Source organism: Eschscholzia californica, unplaced genomic scaffold, assembly GCF_041429995.1.
Source record: "Eschscholzia californica isolate CP2 unplaced genomic scaffold, dmEscCali1.0.p SCAF_1, whole genome shotgun sequence".
Lineage (NCBI taxonomy): Eukaryota > Viridiplantae > Streptophyta > Magnoliopsida > Ranunculales > Papaveraceae > Eschscholzia > Eschscholzia californica.
In genome coordinates, this window is record NW_028238198.1 from 4,889,486 (window position 1) to 4,908,967 (window position 19,482).

The 19,482-nt window shown below is 37.1% G+C and overlaps 2 protein-coding genes and 1 pseudogene across 6 annotated transcripts; all 3 read right to left on the reverse strand.

Annotated features, from left to right (window-relative positions):
* Positions 1–1,474: 1,474 nt before the first annotated feature.
* LOC147563472 (L-Ala-D/L-amino acid epimerase-like) lies at positions 1,475–19,336 on the reverse strand. 3 transcript variants are annotated; one of them, XR_015224243.1, is made up of 8 exons: positions 18,459–19,284; positions 16,135–16,245; positions 15,804–16,020; positions 15,361–15,694; positions 14,960–15,021; positions 14,734–14,845; positions 10,795–11,192; positions 1,475–3,016 (listed from the first exon to the last, which is right to left on the reverse strand). XR_015224243.1 is itself a non-coding variant. In XM_086638235.1 (7 exons), coding segments are annotated over exons 1-7 (1,305 nt in total). In that variant the 5' UTR covers positions 18,966–19,175; the 3' UTR covers positions 14,158–14,390. The 3 variants fall into 3 exon arrangements, 1 of the variants encoding a protein (XP_086494361.1); XR_015224244.1 differs by having other exon boundaries at positions 2,846–3,016; positions 10,795–10,851; positions 14,773–14,845; positions 18,459–19,336; XM_086638235.1 differs by lacking the exons at positions 1,475–3,016; positions 10,795–11,192 and adding an exon at positions 14,158–14,391 and having other exon boundaries at positions 14,773–14,845; positions 18,459–19,175.
* On the reverse strand, positions 3,023–10,793 carry LOC147563473 (heat shock 70 kDa protein 4 pseudogene; annotated as a pseudogene). The gene is made up of 2 exons (XR_015224237.1): positions 7,743–10,793; positions 3,023–3,424 (listed from the first exon to the last, which is right to left on the reverse strand). The product of XR_015224237.1 is annotated as a heat shock 70 kDa protein 4 pseudogene (transcript).
* Positions 4,345–7,738, reverse strand: LOC147563474 (uncharacterized). 2 transcript variants are annotated; one of them, XM_086638218.1, is made up of 2 exons: positions 7,290–7,633; positions 4,345–5,304 (listed from the first exon to the last, which is right to left on the reverse strand). In XM_086638218.1, exons 1-2 carry the CDS (start codon positions 7,525–7,527, stop codon positions 4,484–4,486), a joined length of 1,059 nt encoding a protein of 352 aa, XP_086494344.1. In that variant the 5' UTR covers positions 7,528–7,633; the 3' UTR covers positions 4,345–4,483. The 2 variants fall into 2 exon arrangements, with proteins under 2 accessions (XP_086494344.1, XP_086494339.1); XM_086638213.1 differs by having other exon boundaries at positions 4,806–5,304; positions 5,459–7,738.
* Positions 19,337–19,482: the final 146 nt, after the last annotated feature.

The following is a 19,482-nucleotide window of genomic DNA, read 5'->3' on the forward strand; positions in this document are numbered from 1 at the left end:
TTTTCTGAGATGGTGATTTGAGGAGTAAAAAGGTTGGAGAGGATGATCCTCAGTGCTAGGATCCGAGGACTGAGCAATACTCTTGAAATGGTCAGTTAATAAGTTCTACATTTCCATGTGATCAGTGACCCATTGATTGTCTTTGTTGTAGAGAGATCATCAGTCTAACTGAAACCAGTGGTCCCACACCAAGACCAGTGGGTGGAGATTTCATTAAAAATAGAGAAAGCAATAGAGGAAAGAGAACATAACAGATAATTAGAAGATAACCAGTGGGTGGAGATTTCATTAAGTAAGACTTAGCTCATCGGATGTTAGACTGACATATCTATATAATAAAACAGAAGGGAAAACGATGAACGTGACAAACATCCTTTTTTAATAAAGGATATTGTCTGGAAGTCCTTTTCTAAATTTAAATTATAGTCTTTAGAAATAAAATAACTAATTTCAAGAAAGAAATAACCATGTTTTTAGGAAAAAAAATCTAATTTAAGAAAAAAAAAGAAACAAAAGATATTTCAAGAGTTAAAAAAAGAAACTAAAATCTCTAATAATAAAATAATAACTAATTTAAGAAAAGAAAACAAAAAAAAATAATACCAAAAGTTACGATATCGAGAATATAACAATATTAAATATAGAAAATCGAGTGACACGTTTGGAGAATACAACTATCCGTGCCCCAAGCCTAGTATGTTAAAATTAAGAGAATTCCCTCTTTTTATAGGCGCTTCCCATAAGTATTAAATGCCCTTCCTTGTTTTACAAACTCCTTCCCAAATTTGCCATGAGGGAGGCCTCTTTCAACACTCATAGCCATAGGAGCCCCCCACCCCTTTTAAACAGCCCCAATAATAATGATGTGGTAGTTGGGAAGAAGGTAGTTGTTGGAATGAGGGTGTCATACTAGTACTACTTGTGACTTGTGAGCACCCACTATTCTCTTTATATATTGAGTACCATTTACTCCTTCATTAGTAGTGAGTACCAACTTCTCAATTCTTATGGATATATTGTACCAACTTGAGCGGAATTGTATAATAAGATTGAACCGAGTCCAGTGAATGAGACGTATCCAGTAGAAAATTTTCCCCTTTTTAAATTGGTGGACTTGAGATGATCTTGTAACCAAATTGGTTCAAGACCAACTATTTGAACAAACAAAAAAGTAGGAGCACTTCTTTGAAGAAGGGCGCTTTCAACATATTTTAAGAATATGTGAAGTGCCAATAACGCGCAATGGTACTTGTAATACTGGGAGGCTCCGTTTAAAACTTTTCATTGTATATGACCTAGTGTCTAAATTGACTCAAAACAATATTTCTTTTTGCCTGACTCGTTTTTTTTTTTGTTGAATGTTTTACTTGACTCCTTTGAATAGTTGGTTTGGATTGATATTGGGTCCATTGAAGATAGATTGAGATTAGATCGAGGCACCGACAAAAAACACCACTTAAGAGAGTTCAAAATGTAGAAAATTAACAAAGATCTTACTTAAATTGATGAATTATAAACATCAACAATTATTCTAACAGTCGAGCTTAATTATAAGTAAAACAAGAAAAAGCAGTAGTAATATTAAACCAACACTGGAAATCATGCATGAGATGAAATCATATCCTTCGACTACTTGTTTAATGGAGTCTTTCTTCTTCTTCTTGTTCTTCATTTTTTAGCAATTGGGAGGAGGTATATTGCATGAGGTAGCTAATTTCCTAGCATTAGGAGAGTCGATATAGGGTTTGAGGTTGGGATCTCTCATATACTGACAGAGACATGGTTTCTGTTCATTTAGTCTACTACAACATTCAGAAGATGGAGGTGCTGATAACATTATGGGATCTGCACATGGAGATAATTGTAAGGGACTGCAACTTACAGCCATGGACATCATGGGTGCTTCACTCACAATCAACACCATCACTATGATCATTAATAATGGACTAGTGTTATTATTGTATCTCATCTTCATCATCTTCTTGTTTCTACTTTCACACAACAATGGCTACTTTCTTGCTTAGACAGAGAGAGAGAGAGAGGGAAAAAATGAGTGAGTTGGGACTTATGGGTGGCCTAATTTATAGCTGTGGAGCTGCTCATAAATGAAAATATCAGTGTTTAGAAAACTATTGATACAAAGAACATTACTATTGTTTCACCATTTCAGTCCACTGAGTCAGACAAATTCAGATCTTAATAGTTTAAATGCGAACGGTTTAGATCTTTGTCAAACTTTATTGAGCGGAGACTTGTCAAACTTTATGCGAACGGTTTAGATCTAAGTATTTCTGACTCCTCCGTCTATTCCCTTATTTGAAAAACTCGTGTCACCACGCTATTGTTATAATTGCGGTAACACTTGTTTACCTTTACAACTATTTTTTTTTTTTAAGTGAAATAACATTTCTAACTAAATTAACCAAGAAGGGAGAGGATCTTTTCATCATTACAGCAAAACTTTAATAATTATTTGAAAATTCGAAGAAAGTAAGTAGTCTTTTTCGAGTTCTTTAATTGCAAACCCTAATTTTAATGGAAAGAAAACTTTCATATGTATCTTTCTCTTATTTATAGTAATAGCTACTATATATCTGTCTCCCTTGAGGAGCTATGAATGCCCAAAAAAACAAGTGAACCATAAAAGTAAGTGAATTGAATACTAGCTTTTATCATGACATGGGACTATACTACTATTTCATCCTTTGAGAATGTGACCTATAATTATATTAAAGTACTCCGTAGTTTGCTAGATATTTTGTATTGGTTTTCTTGCTGTCATTCTCCTCAATACTCAATTAGCACTCGACATTTCTTAAAGAAAAAATTAAGAGTAGAATAGGTCTAATTCTAAAAATGATATGATTTCTCATGAGAATGCGGTAATCCTGAAAAAATGAAACTCCAAAACTTCATAAACTACAATAAAATTCATCTAACCCCTTTAAAAGTAAGATAACAATGACATATAGTGTTTGAGTATCACATACACACATAATATCGACAAATAGTGTAACTAATCTGATGTAAATTAATGCGGAAGCGTAAAAGTAATGGAATCCACCATTGTTAATAAACTAAACTAACGAAATAAAACTGATAAAATAACGATAAACAATAAACTTGATTAATAACTTGAATAATAATAAACTTGGTTGATAATATTCTCTGATCTGGTTAACAAAGACAGACTAGACTTCTCTTATATAGAGATTGTACTTTCCTATATATACTCAAATAAGGAAATAAGATAACTACTAATAATACTTTCCTTGATTGCTAAGACTCATAATTATGGAAACCCTAAATACTTAATTATAGAAACTACGCTAATGTAGCTTCTTAACCGTGAGGTCCACTATCACCATGGCCGTGAGGCCCAATAGGAAGATGGTCTCCATCATACTCCCCCGCTGCGGAACAACTTGCCCCCAAGTTTTTTTTTTTTTTTTTTTTTTTTTTTTTTTTTTTTTTTTTTTTGTATTAATCAGCAGGATTTTAAGGGATCCAGAACCTTAACAAGAAAGGGAAGTCAGCCAAAACAGCCAACAAACAAAACCCAACCCATACAGAAACCCAAGCAACCCAAAAGAAACATATAGTCCCAACAAAAAATAACAACCATCAAAACACAAGAAAGAAGAAAGAAAACAAGAGACAACTCAATCATTTCCTCCTCATCCTGATCTTGCCCAATCTGTCATCACTAGCAATGGTCTTCATTTCCTCACTGAGCTCCCCAGCCCCAATAATGTCAATCCCTACTGCTCCTCTAGCTTTAGACAAACAATCTGCCAATTGATTAACTTCTCTAAACACATGCTCAATAGTGCAGACTCTAAACTTTCTCATATTGCATTTGATACTTCTCCAAACATTCAAAGATTGCCAAGGGGGAGCAGCATCTTGCTTGGTCAGCAGCTCACAAACTGCTTGGGAATCACAGGCCACCTTTACCTTCTCATAACCATGAGCCAAAGCTGTTTGAAGACCCATATCAATGCCTTGAAGCTCATGGTGGATCACACTGACAGGAATATCACCACCTTGAACAGCCAGCAGAACCTGTCCATTAAAATCACGCAAGACACAGCCAAAGCCAGCTGACTCTGGACTATAAGAACCATCTGAGTTAATAAGAATGAAACCAGGAGGGGGAGCAACCCATATACAAGGAATGATCTTAGGGGGGGAAATAGACAATTGAATATTCCAGTGTCTAGAGATAGCCTCCACTCTAGGACTACTCACAGTGCTACAATGGTTATCTGCCATCTTCATTTTAACATCTTCTATAATTCTTCTCAATATACTTTGTTGATCTTCCACCTTGTTAGCAAAGAGTCTTCTATTTCTCTCACACCAAGTATGGTAAATGAAAGCATTAAAAGATAGCTTACCAAGAACAGCAACTTTATCTTTCCCATGGAAGAATCTAATACACCAAGCAATCATATCAGCCCAAGATTGACAAGAAACCTGCCTAAGGTCCAGCATTCTTAGAAGCTCCTTCCAAATAACCCTGGAAAAGCTCACCAAGAAGTTTGCCTGTCTTAAAGAATCTAGTCACAGCTTCAACCACATCATCACCAATAGTCTTCCAACAAGCTTTGAAGAAGTGGGCAGAAAAGCCATCAGGCCCAGGGGCTTTATCACTGCCAATAGTTGATAGGGCAAAAACCACCTCCTCTCTAGTAACCATGGAGGTGAGCTCAGAAGCTTGATCAACAGAAACTAACCTGTCAAAATGAACAGAATCAAGTAATAACAAGTCCTCATGATGCAGAACAGAAGTACCAAACAACTTAGCATAGTAATCCACACATTCATTAGCCACATCCTGAACAAGAGACAATTTCACACCCTCATCATTGTAAAGGAAGGGAATATTGTTCCTTGACCTCCTCTCCTTCATAGAATTATGAAAGAACCTTGTATTTTGATCCCCCAAGCAGATTTTTAACTCCCTAGACTTTTGCCTTAACATTGATTCTTCCATATTAGCAGCCCTGGTATAAGAACTAAGAGCCTCCCTTTCCTGTCTCCTCAATTCAGCATCAAGAGGTTCAATCTGGAGCTTTGTTTGAATCTGGTCCACAACCTGTCTGGCTTGCTGGACTTGGGCACCAAATCCAGTAAACTTAACCCTTTTCCAATCAATTAAAGCCTTCTTCAGGTTCTTGAGTCTGCTAACAAGCTGGAACATAGGATTACCACACACTGGTAGACTCCAAGCCTTTTGCATAATGCCCAAGAAATCCTCATCAAGAGTCCAAGCATTAAAGAATTTGAAAGGCCTAGGACCTGTAACAACACCATCAAATAAAGAAAGAACAAAAGAAGAGTGATCAGAAACAAGAGGATTAAAGAATTCAGCCTTGGCATTTGGGTACATGGTCACCCAATCAATATTAACAAGAACTCTGTCCAGCTTCTCAGCAACAGCACCTTGACCAACCTGCTTATTAGACCATGTAAACTCACACCCAGAATAGGCACAATCAAACAAATTAGTCCCATGAACAAAATCTCTAAAGTCCCCAAGCCCTCCTTCTCTTACAGCAGCTCCACCCATCTTATCTTTGACCTCAAGTATAGTATTAAAGTCCCCAAGAACAGTCCAAGAGCCCTGAATCAAGCTGGCCACCTGAGACAAAGAACTCCAAAGAACTTTCCTAACAGAAACATCATTACTAGCATAAACAAAACTAAGAGAAAAAACCTTCCCATCCACAAAGTTAGCCTTAACAGAAATTTGTTGAGCATTCATATCAATAACATGGAGATCCACTAAAGAAGAATCCCAAAATAGCCATATTCTACCAGACCTATCCCAATCATAGTTATGCAACCACTTCCAAGTAGGAAGCAGCCTTTTCCTCACCATCTCACACTTACCAAGATCAATATGAGTTTCAAAAATACCACAAATGCACAAATTGTTACTTCTAACAAACCTAGTAACCTCTCTAGCTCTAGAAGGACAGTTCATCCCCCTCACATTCCAACCACCTATATTGATCATTTAAAAGTATGCAAAGACCCCCTCCTAGGCTTAGGGTCCTTTACCTCATTCAAAATTTTGGCCTCAAAAGCCAAAACATTATCCACAACTAAGTTAACATTAGGAATAGGCAGCTGCCTATCAGAATTAACTTCATTAGTCCCAACATCTCCAGCAGAAGAGCTACTAGCACCATCAATCCCCATGGAAGGCCTACAAGAACCTAAACTCCCCTGCACTCCAAGAGAAATTTGTTTAGGCCTGAAAGCAGCCTTCTGGTCAGGCAACTTTCTCTCATTTCCACTTGCATCCACTCCTCCACTTCCAATGCTAGCATTCCTACTAATGGCTTTCTTAATATTACCCCCAACAGCTCCCTCAAAACCTCCTGACTCTCTACCTTTTCTTTTCATACTTCCCTTGTGCTTAACCTCAGTCCAGCCCTCAGTAGAAGTATTAATACCCTCCATAGCCTCTCCTAAATCAGCCTGAGCATTCATCACCTCCTCTACAACAGCTTCCTGTTCACTCTCCATAGGAACAGAGACAACCTGCTCAGGAACTTTAGGAATAGCTTTAGAAGCTTTCAAACAAGACCCAGAACTATGACCCAATTCACAACAGTGAACACAATACCTAGGTTTCCAAGAGTATTCAATAGCAATATCCAAATCCTCACCATCCACACATAACTCTAAAAAGTTAGGCAACTCTCTATCCATAGGGATCTCAACACAAATTCTGGCATAAGCCATTCTCAACCCAGAGAGGGTAGGTCCATCTAAGAATAAAGGCTTACCTATAGAACTAACAATGTCTGCTAATCCCTCTTCATGCCACAAATGGATGGGAACCCCTTTGAGTTTAATCCAAAGAGGCATTGATTTCAATTTCATTACCTCCTTCTCAAGAAAAGGGGCCCAAGGTCTAGCAATGAAAATCCTATTAGCAACAGATATGGGTTCATGTTCTAGTATCTTAAGCCTATCCTCTTCTAGAGCAGCTCTAATAACATAGACAGAATCCCCATGAAGAGTAAAAGAAACATCTCCCTTTGGTTTCCAAATGCTTAACAATGATTTTTTAACAACCATGAAAGGTAGCTTACTACCAAAAAAATTCCCAATAATCCACTTCTTACATTCCTCAATTCGATCAGAATAGTTCGAAGAGGAGATAACAGTACGGCCAGCTACCAACACAGGGTTACGAAACTCTAAAGGTTTTCGACCCACAAGACGATTTTTAGCAAACAATTTAGTCCAATCAAGAGAAGAAGGAATACCTAGATCAGGAATAGCAGAAGGCTGGTTTGAAGGAAGCTCAGAAGTATCACCATCTGCAATCCCACCAGGAAGCTTCAATGGTTGTGAAAAACTTGATGGTTGACGCAAAACCCTAGCACCACCCATCCCAGCTATTGAATTCAACGTACCCTCAACCAGAGATTCCTGTTCTGCCGATTTTGCCAATCTAACAAGACCAGCACTATCAACACCAGGAATATGGAGGGAACCCTTCATCTCTGTTCACCAACTGTAGCTCCAAAAAGCATACAGTGGTGAAGAGATTGTTGAAAACCAGAGAAAACAAACAGAAATCCAAGAAGAATGGAGAAGAATGGTAGGCGGCGCCGGAAAATATCCCAAGAAAATCGGAAAAGTGATAAGCGGCGCCGGAAAGTGGAAAGCCCTAAAAATCGCCCAACCCGGGACTTTCTCTCTCCTCTCTCTTCAACTTGCCCCCAAGTTGGTGTTGTCATAAAGCGGATCGTCCAAGTAAAGAGGATATATATCAGCGATGTTGAAGGTAACTTCGGCGACGAGTTTGAAGGCAATCCTTAGTTCCCACTTTTCACGAAATTTGTCAGAAATTCGAAGAAGACAATGATGGACTACATCGCCGACTATAATCCGAAACCCATGATGCAAAGACTCTCGCAAAATCAATAGTAGTGAATAAAAATCCAATAAATTTCTGCATCTCCCGTCATCTTTTATTGTGATGAAAAAGAATAAAGATACCCCTTTATTTGTCATGGAGAAATAAATCTTGATTTTCTTCATCCACTTCTTAACTCCAGCGATTTTATCTTCAGCAAAAACATTCAAAATTCCATTAGCATGAATATCAAAACAAACAATAACCTGTGGAACTCCTCTTGGTGCTGGTGGAATTCCAGAAAGTTCAAATTTCCCTAAAAGATTATTTTTTTTTTCTTGCTCTTTCTCCTTCGTAAACTTGAATTAAAACACCAGGTTGATTGTCTGAATAAGTGGAAAAATTCTGTTCTTTTCTCGTCGAAATTGTCGTCTTCCTTGGGATTAAAACAGTCATAACTCCACCAGTTGTTTCAAGCCCGAAACTTAATGGAGTAACATCAAGAAGAATATCTTGAACTTTCTTATTACATGCACCACTTATAGTTGAATAGAAATCAAAACCTTCATATAAAAAATCTATTTCGATTGTTGTTTGTGTTGTTGATGGTAAAGTTCTTTTAGCTATTTCACAAGCAGTTCGTAATCTTCCCAAAGCCCTAGCATTTCCACTTGTATCTTTCTTATGTTTTCTTCTAAATTCTGCAACAAAATGATTTACTAATTGATTATCGAAATCTTCACCACGAAGATTGGTATCACCGGCCGTTGCTTTAACTTCAAAATTTCCTTCTTCAATCGTTAACAACGAAACATCAAAAGCTCCTTCACCAAGATCAAAGATTAAGATATTCTGTTCACAAAGTCGTGACGCCATCTTGTCTAATCCATAAACAATCGCAGCAGCAGTCGGTTCATTGATGATTCTCAAAACGTTTAATCCACCCATTGGTCCAACATCTTTAGTTGCTTGTGTCTCAGAATCATGAAAATAAGCAGGAACAGTAACAATGGCATTTTTAATCGAATGACCTAAATAAGTTGCAGCAATTTCTCTCATCTTCACCAAAACCATTGATGAAATCTCTTCAGCTAAAAACTGATTCTCTTCTCCTTTATGATTAACAATGATCATAGGTTTATCACCAGGTCCAGAAACAACTTTGAATGGCCAATGTTTCATATCACTTTGAACATAAGGAACTGTAAATCTTCTTCCCATCAATCGTTTAACATCAAAAACTGTGTTTTGAGGATTCATGGCTACTTGATTTTTAGCTGCGTCTCCGATTAATCTTTCAGTTCCAGTGGAAACAAGTTTCTGCTTAATAAAATTTGAGGCAGAATTCTTTCGTCCAACAATAACTCGAACAACATCATGCATTATTGTGCGAGCAAGTTCTTCAACAGAATCAGGCAAGGTAGCACTGAATAACGCACACACTATCAAAGGGTTTGAGCACCCTGTCACCGCATAATCAATTTGCTTAACAAATCCATGCTCAAATAGCTTGTCAGATTCGTTCAAAACGAGGAACCCAAGTGGCGAAGGGATATTATGTCCAGCAATATGAATCCCATGCTTCGTACAAAACAAATTATCACACTCGATTTGCCCATATGCTTCTTTCGTTTCTTCACTGACATCAATTTTCTTATTTTTCTTTTTCGCGTCAAGAACAATTTTAGATTCTGAAGTCTTAAACACATTGAAACCTTCCACTGCAGGGACTTTTGCTTCCAATTTGCACTGTTTCAATTTTGCTAACCTATTCGGCTTCTTTTTCTTCCCCGGTTCGTTTGATAATCCAGGAGCAGAAGTAGTAATGGCGTTAGAACTCAATGAAGATAAAGATGAGCTAGGAAGTATCTTATGATTTGAAACAACTAACTCTTCTCCCGGGATTAAATATGGATCAAATAAATTATTCGGGTTTGTGTTAATCAATAGACTTTCTTCTTCATTATTTATCTCATAGAATTTTTCTTCCCCCGTCATTAAAAGGCTAGTGATTTTGTTAAAGAGAACCTCCCCTTCAACAATATCGATCATGGTGGTCGAAGGAATTTCAGATAATAATTTGTTCGATTCAATTCGAGATTCTACACAGGATAAGTATTCATTCAAGGGAAGAAAAGCATACCTGAAAATACTTTTTAATTGATCCCAATCATCTATGAAGTTTCTTTCTTGCTCAACGAGACTCCATTGCATCTCGTTGAATTTTTCATAGACTCTCTCAGACATGTGTTGTTCCACGACAAAAACCTTATCTTCGATAGGAACCTCTTGGTTTATAAACCAATCTTCCATCTGTTGGATCCAAAAATCTATATGATATTGACAATCAAACATAGGGATTTTGGAAACGACATTAATTTTGGTTTGATCTTTTCGATCAACATAGAGTTGTTGTGCATCTCTAAAAGGATCCCAACCTAAAAGCAGAAGATTTTTCCAACATTCAAGATGAGAAGTATCTAAAAAAAAAATTATCTGTTCCCAAATTCTTGAAGCTCTGAATACCAGCTGATGTAGATTGTTGCGGAAGCGTAAAAGTAATGGAATCCACCATTGTTAATAAACTAAACTAACGAAATAAAACTGATAAAATAACGATAAACAATAAACTTGATTAATAACTTGAATAATAATAAACTTGGTTGATAATATTCTCTGATCTGGTTAACAAAGACAGACTAGACTTCTCTTATATAGAGATTGTACTTTCCTATATAGACTCAAATAAGGAAATAAGATAACTACTAATAATACTTTCCTTGATTGCTAAGACTCATAATTATGGAAACCCTAAATACTTAATTATAGAAACTACGCTAATGTAGCTTCTTAACCGTGAGGCCCACTATCACCATGGCCGTGAGGCCCAATAGGAAGATGGTCTCCACATAATCCCTTCATATGTGCCTTGACCATCTTTTTTAGCCCGGCCCATTTGATTAGGTCTGCAATAGTCCAAAAAAGTGATAGAAAATGGTTACATCGAAGATTTCCTCTTGTTAACATGTTATTCATGCCCATGAGTGAAAAGAACAATGAATGTTAATTATCACGAAAAATAAAAACATTGTCCGAGTAACTACAGCTTATTTGTCTCGAACTTGTAGTTGTAACACAGTCGATTTCACAAGGTATTCTAGAGTTTTAGGATCGACGACTTATGTGAATGACAACTTGTAGGAACCAAGTTTTTTAATGAAAAAGGATGGATTTAAACCAAAAAATAAGCAAATTATGTACATACAAAGGTCTCAATGGGTGAATGAAATGGGGTGATTTCTAAACACTGATGAAAGAGGGAAGATGGCTTGAGGCGGTTTTTGGATGCAATTGGAGGCGGTTTCAATTGGATTTCAATTGAGGAGGCGGTTTCTCATTAAATAGGCGGTTTCAATTGGTTTCTAATTGAGAGGCAGTTTCTATTAATTGGAGTTTCTAATTGGTAACTTCCTAAGTCGGTTTAATAACCTATATATAGGAGGCATCTTGTGAGATCATTACAACCAACACAAGCAACAACAACTCTTCTTTAGAGAGAGCTAAAGAAAGAGAGCAAGTGAGAGAGAAATTTTTTGTTCATAGTTTTGAGCGGTGTTAAATTTCTCGGTCGTCGAAGATTTAGTATCGAAGGTTAAATTCTATACGGTACCATCTTGGGACGAACTTGCGGGTTGTGTGAGTCGTCTTCATCTATCCTTCAATAAAGATTTCTTGTTCGCCCGAGGACGTAGGCTTTAAAGCCGAACCTCGTTAATTTCTGTTCGCATATTTGATTTTGGCTTAGCTTTATGGTTCACTTGTTTACCTTTACAACTATTTTTTTTAAGTGAAATAACATTTCTAACTAAGTTAACCAAGAAGGAAGAGGATCTTTTCATCATTACAGCAAAATTTTAATATTTATTTGACAAAATGGAAGAAAGTAAGTAGTCTTTTTCGAGTTCTTTAATTGCAAACCCTAATTTTAATGGAAAGAAAACTTTCATATGTATCTTTCTCTTATTTATAGTAATAGCTACTATATATCTGTCTCCCTTGAGGAGCTACGAATGCCCAAAAAAAACAAGTGAACCATAAAAGTGAATTGAATAGCTTTTATCATGACATGGGACTATACTACTATTTCATCCTTTGAGAATGTGACCTATAATTATATTAAAGTAGTTTGCTAGATATTTTGTATTGGTTTTTTTTGGGTTATTTCTCTAATGGCCCCCAACTTTGTGACTAGCTTCCCGCCTGGTCCCCTACTTTACGAAAAATACCCATATGACTCCCTTCCGTTATAACACCGTTACTCTCTCTCTTCCATCTCTTTTTCTCTCTCTACCATGTCACGCCACATCATCTGTTGCGCCACATCATCACCTTCTCCGGCAGAGGTCGCCGGCCGGCGACCTTCAAACTAAAAAAAAAATATTTTTCTCTTCTTCTTCCTCTCTCCTGTTTTCTCTCTCTTCTTCTTCCTCTCTCTCTCTCTCTTCTTCTTCCTCTCTCTCTCTCTTCTTCTTCCTCTCTCTCTCTCATCTTCTTCCTCTCTCTCTCTCTCTTCCCCTTTCTTCTCACTCTCTCTCTTTCTCTCTAAAATGGTCGGCGAAGGGGGGAACGCTTCACCGGCCATTTTAGAGAGAGAGAGAAAGTGAGAAGAAAGGGGAAGAGAGAGAGGAAGAAGAAGAAGAAGAAGAGGAGAGAGAAAATGGGAGAGAGAAAACAGGAGAGAGAGAGAGAGGAAGAAGAAGAGAAAAAAAAATTATTTTTTTTAGTTTGAAGGTCGCCGGCCGGAAATTTGGCCGCCCGGCGACCTCTGCCGGAGAAGGTGATGAGGTGGCGTAACAGATGATGTGGCGTGACATGGCAGAGAGAGAAAAAGAGATGGAAGAGAGAGTGACGGTGTTATAACGGAAGGGGGTCATATAGGTATTTCTCGTAAAGTAGGGGGTCAGGCGGGAAGCTGGTCACAAAGTTGGGGGCCATTAGGGAAATAACCTTTTTTTTTTTAATAATATGATTGAATTTTTGTATTGGTTTTCTTGCTGTCATTCTCCTCAATACTCAATAGAGTTAGCACTCTGACATTTCTTAAACAAAATTTGGGTCCGTTTGATTGGTGGGAAAATAGGGTTGAGAAAATTGTTTTCTTGAGAAAGTCGATTTTTCAGTGTTTGATTGGGCCAAAAGTGTGAGAAAACGATTTCTGGTGGCCAAAAAAAGTGGGAAAATGACTCTAAATATTTTACCACAAAAAAAGGTGGTAAAATGGAATTCTTACCCACGGGCCACGGGCTCCCTTACTCTCGTTGACTCGTTCTCTCAATCTTTCACCGACTCTCTTCCTCTCGTTCTCTCTCAATCTTACCCTGAATCTTTCCCTGACTCTCTCTCTCTCTGTTCTAGAATTGATTCCAATGGTGGAAGCTCAAGCCCCTATCTAACCCCTATTTTTAGATCACTCCTTCCACCATTTCAGACCCAAACTCCATGGATTCTTCGTCAACAAAGACTACTCGTACCAGAAATAGTTACCATTGGAGGCCAATCTGATGGCAACTATTTAATAGCAACTATTAATGATGGAAAAGTTCTCTTTTAGAAATCATTGGAGGCGGTACAGTGGCAACTATTTTTGCAATCTGATGTAAACTATTAATGATGGCAACTTGGATCTAGCTATCTCTCTATTGTTCTCTCAATTTCTCTACAGGTTGACCGATTAATCAACTTTTAGGTCTGATCATCCTCATCACCAACATAAATGTCAAATAAATTCTCTCCAGCAGCATCTACTTCATGAAATCCAGGTTAAGATTGCTTCCATGTATAAACCCTAACATGAATTTGGGAAAAAATTTAAACCCTAATTTGAAATTGGGAGAATCTCAAAGCTTATGTACAATTTACAGCAAAGATCATCACGAAATTGTAGAGAAGATCAAAACTTAATTCACATATAAAAGAAACTTTTGAAGAAGATCAAGTGAAGATTTTTATTTTTTGGTGAAAAGTTAAGATTGCTTCCTGTGTTAAGGAAGAAGATCATCACGAATTTTGAAGGCACCCTCCATGAACTAGTTAATAAAAGAAATGTCAATGATTTTTTAAAGGCACTCGACATTTTCCTACAACCCTATCAAACACTTTGATAGGTAGGTTTTCTTACCCAAGGTTGGTTTTCTTACCCATCAGAAAAGATTGGTTTCCTTTTACCCAAGGTTTTCTCACGTATCAAACGGACCCTACGAGTAGAATAGGTCTAATTCTAAAAATGATATGATTTCTCATGAGAATGAGATAATTCTGAAAAAAATGAAACTCCAAAACTTCATAAACTACAATAAAATTCATCTAACCCCATCAAAAGTAAGATACCAATGACATATAGTGTTTGAGTATCACATACAAACAAATAATATCGACAAATAGTGTAACTAATCCCTTCATATATGCCTTGACCATCATCTCTTTTAGCCCGGCCCATTTGATTAGGTCTGCAATAGTCCATGAAAGTGATAGAAAATGGTTACGTCGAAGATTTCCTCTCGTTAACATGTTATTCATGCCCATGAGTGAAAAGAACAATGAATGTTAATTATCACGAAAAAGAAAACATTGTCCGAGTAACTACAGCTGATTTGTCTCGAACTTGTAGTTGTATCACAGTCGATGTCACAAGGTATTCCAGAGTTTTACGATCGATGACTTATGTGAAGGACTACTTGTAGAAACCAAGTTTTTTTAATGAAAAATGATGGATTTAAACCAAAAGATAAGCAAATTATGTACATACAAAGGTCTCAATGGGTGAATGAAATGGGGTGATTTCTAAACACTGGAGAGAATAAAGAAGTTCGGAACAGAACTGGACTCACCACTCAACGTTGTTCCAGTGAAGGAAACCACCATGACCTCTGGCATTAGTGAAGTTATAAACGGCACCGGAAACTGGACAAACAACAAAAGTTGAGCTTAGAAAAACATTCCATTCAGCCCTACCACGATTATGAAGGAAAGACAGAGAAAAGCAGAATACATGGTAGAATGTGAAAAAATGCATACCTTCATAACCTCCCACAACAGGGTCATCTGAAAGTAGAAGGGGTGTGTCCAGATCGACGAATCTGCAAAAATTAAGTACCAAAATGAAAACCGAATTTATGAACCATAGTAATGCGGTAGTTAGATATCTTTCATGAACGACCACATATTTTTATCATTTGACCTATTAGGGAATTCATAGTTGTCACATGACGGATTATCCCACATTGCCTGGGTATTACAAGTGACATGTTGTAAAGGCATGGGCAACCCTTCCCTTGCCAACCAGTTTGCGAGGAAAGTTAGGCCCACTGGGTCATACCAGTAACAATGTCCCAAGCAAAGGGCTTATGGATGAGATCGTAGACACACAAACGAAATGAATATTTTTTAAGAAATATGAGAGGGAGAGGGAGATTTACTTGAAACACCCGAGTCCAGCAGCCAAATGACCAGCAAAGCCCATGGCAAGTCTAGTCTCAACCATACCACCAATCATCAAGTCCAGGCCTGATTGCCGAGCAAACTCAATAATTTCGAGAGCTCCGAGCACCCCAACTTTGGCAAGTTTGATATTAATAACATCAGCTAGACTTCCGTCCACGATCTTCTGAACATCAACTAAACTCCTACAGCTTTCATCAGCAGCTACAGATGTTCCATATTTTTGTTTAGCAACCTGAGTCACTTGACCAAGACCATCCCAATCATCCCTGTGTACTGGTTGCTCAAAAAGAACTGGAGTTACCCCCATCTCTGCAACAAAGTAAAGGACAAGATTATATCGATAATGATATAAATATCCCAATCTGAAATAGACAAGAAAGAGAGGTTGGTGAACAAAATGTCTTCAGGTTTCAATTACCGTGTAACTTTTCGAGAACTTTAATAGCCTCGGACGCAGTATATCCTTCATTTGCGTCCAAGATAAATGAGCATTCCGGGTGTGCAATCCTTATGGCTTTCAGAACTTCAATGTCTGAATTTAGATTCTTTCCCACCTTAAGCTTCAAGGTACTAAATCCTTGTTTACGGTATTTTGAAGAAAGTTTAGAAGCTTCATCTGGGGAAACTATTGGAATCTGCACAAATGCGAAACTTCGATAAGATGAAACATAGAAACCCCATTAAGATAGGAATTCCAATTGGCTTCTTGGAAAGTATTAATGCAAGAAAATAAAGAAGAGGAACAGAACCGTGATATCAGTGGTTATGGTGTTTGAAACACCACCAAACAATCTCCATAGTGGTGCTCCAATACTGTTTGCAACGGCATCAATCAATGCCATCTCGACCCCAGCCCTAACCTTCAATCAGAGATACGGCTACATGAGAACTGCAGTAGCATTTAAGCATAAGAAATATTCATTTCAGCAGAATGAGAATAATGTTTAAGCACAAAAATATCATTTCAGGAGGATGAGAAAAGCTTTAAGCATAAGAAATACAAATATACGAGGAAATGTCAAAAGCCTTAAAAGAGTGAGGTCGCAAGATCAGAAGGTTTCTGTTAGTCAGAGAGTAGGTTCACATTGAACTTTGAAGGCAGTGCCAAGACAAAACACAATCAACTACCTTTTTCTAATGAACACATTATTTGCTGACAAAAGAAACTAACGAGTTCTTTCATCAGCAGTAAAATATGTTTGTGCTTTCCGCCTGCCTGGTCCAAGTATGTTCATTATGCCTACCAAATAACATAAAATTATTTTGTGTCAACCCAAAACCAGTGTGCCTACTAACTAAGTGAGCAAGACACTGTAATGAAAAGTTGAAAACTGAAAAACTGGTACAGACTCCCAAAATTTTAGGCCCCTCTAGGAGTATTATAGGACCAGTTACCCCAATTCTTACCATTCGAAGAACTCAAGAACATACCTTCAAACCGTGGCCGTCTACAAACAGGAATCAGTTACATAACATTCTTGTTCTGGAAAAATATGAAACTGATATAAACAAAGTTGCTACTTGCAGTTGGTAATTAGGAGGTCTTCTCCACTACAAATTCATTGAAGTTATTACATATTGATGCTAAGATTTCCATAAGTTACTTAGAAAATTATGCTTATATTGTTATATTACTACCAGAAATCCACAGACACAATTTGGAGAAGTTGAGTAGCTTCAAGACAACAGCTGACGTGATACTCGATGATTGAGTATTGTTGGTCGAATACGAAGTTCGGGTTCGGCTAATAATAGTTCGATGTCATAACTGGCGAGTGACAAACATGGAACTTGTGGAGAAAAGACTAGCAAGTAGTTTTAGTTACACAAACGACTTGGCAAATATTAAAAACCAAAACCAACTTACAAGAAGTGTTCAAAGGATATGTGGAAGTTCGAATTTAAATTTCTCGAACGAGCATAGTAACACGCTACAACACTCTGAAAGGTGATACCCACATCTGCTATACTATATTCAAAGATAATCGACATCAACTCACTAAAAGAAAAAGCACAGAAAAAGAGGGATGTCAAGGTAGAGTACCTATTAAGGATCCTTAAAGACAAACCGTGAAGGTGCTAGAGTAACTATTAATTTTCTACAGGCAGCTGAGAGATGAACAAAGTTTCAGTGGTCCCTTATAAGAAATTATGGATGAAGGTTATCCCAACAAAGGTCTCTTTCTTCATTTGGTCAGCGACCTTTCACAAGCTTCCTACTTGATCCTCTGATGAAGCGAGGTATTTGATGGTTAATAGATGCTAATTATGTAAGAGAATGGAGGAATGAGCCGAACATATCCTTGTTCATTGCTCGTCCACTTAAACCACGTGGGATTACTTTGAATTGTTTCTTGACGGACCTCCATTCCAATCATTCATCGATCACACCGTCTGTTAGGAGTTGGAAACTAATCAAGTCTGACTCGATGCATGCTTTTCATTGTCGAGCAATTCTTTTTGCTATTTGTTGGACAATCTGGAAGGAGAGGTACAACCGAGTTTTTCATGACACTGAAGCTACTCTTACTCATTTGATTATCTGGGTCAAGCACTTCTTGTTTATCTGAGGCAGTGGGGTTCCTCACTTCATTGTTTTGATGATATAAGGTGGGATTCATTTAAGTACAATTAGGAAGTTGTAGTTGGAAACAAATAATTTTAACTTTTTCAGTTTTTCTTTTGTGTCACTTCTCTTTTAACTTCGTGCCTCCGCGGCACACTTGTGATGAACATATTATCAGTCTCAAACAAAACGAAAAAACGCCAATTTAATCAAATCATGACATGCAAGTATCCAATTAAACATGAAAAATCATGGAACCAACAAAGAAGAACATGATACTGTCTAAATCAAAGAAGGCAATAAAAAACCAATTTAATTCAATTATTGTAATAAAAGTTCAAGTATCAAATAAGAACACCCAAGTTTCTAAATTATACAAGTAGAATGGATAATCTAAATATAAGAAGAGCAATCCAAACTCAAAGCTTAACCACCAAATTTCCAAATTAAACATAAGAAATTATCAAAATTATGTATTCACTTAATCAAGTTAGTGTTAATACTCACAGAAGCAAATTGATGTCCAGGAAGAAGTCCACCAATCTCATTAAGAACAGAACTCAAAGTCATGGGTCTATTTTTTCTAAGAAACTCACAAGCTTCTTCTGCTTTAACTAAAGCAGTTGACTGATCTTCAGCAGTAACAAAAGGAAGAACAGGTGATTCACCCCAACCCACACACCCATTACTCAATTCAACCCTAATAGCAACATTCTCAACATTTTCAAGCTTTGATGATGAAATTGTAAAAGGAGCAATTAAGGGTACATTTAAAGGTCTTCCTTCAGCTCTATGAACATCAATACAAAATGTATCCAACAAATTTTTAAACCCAAAACTCATTTTTGGACTGGTTGATGGTGCAATTGTTGATGAAGCATGTATCTTACTAGTACTAACAACAATGGGGATCTTGAAATTTGGGTAATGAGATTTCAGATCTCTTGAAGTAGATGAAAAGATGAAAAAAGGGTTTGATGGGGAAGAAAGAACTGAAGAGCTGATTGGATTCATTGTTTTGATTGATATTCAGGGTTGTGAATAGTTTTTGGATTCAAATGGTTGGTTACAAGTTCTTAATAAGGATTTGTTTTTTTGACTTACCTGAAAGTGGGAGGAAGAAGAGGTTCCATTTGTTTAAGGTTTTGAAGAGGAGTTGAATAAATTAATATGAAGATTCTGAATGATATTTGATCAGTTTTCATTTCTGAAATTTTTGTATTTGAAAATTGTAAAGTTGGTCTATTTTTGGTTTTAGTGAATTGTGGGGTTGTGATGGGGACTGGTTGCTAGATCCGCGACTGTCCATTGAGTTATACCATTTGGAGGCCATGGAATGAGACACAACAAAACACAATGTCATTTTGGGATCTAATGTTGCATGTAAATCTCTGTGGGTATTATCCAACAGCCCCATTGAAGATCATAGTGTAAAATGCAAGTAAATCTATCTTTTAGGATTCGGGTTAATCTTATTGTCTCAAGAGAAGAAATATATATCTGACTATCTTTTTTCAGCACGAGTCTATAC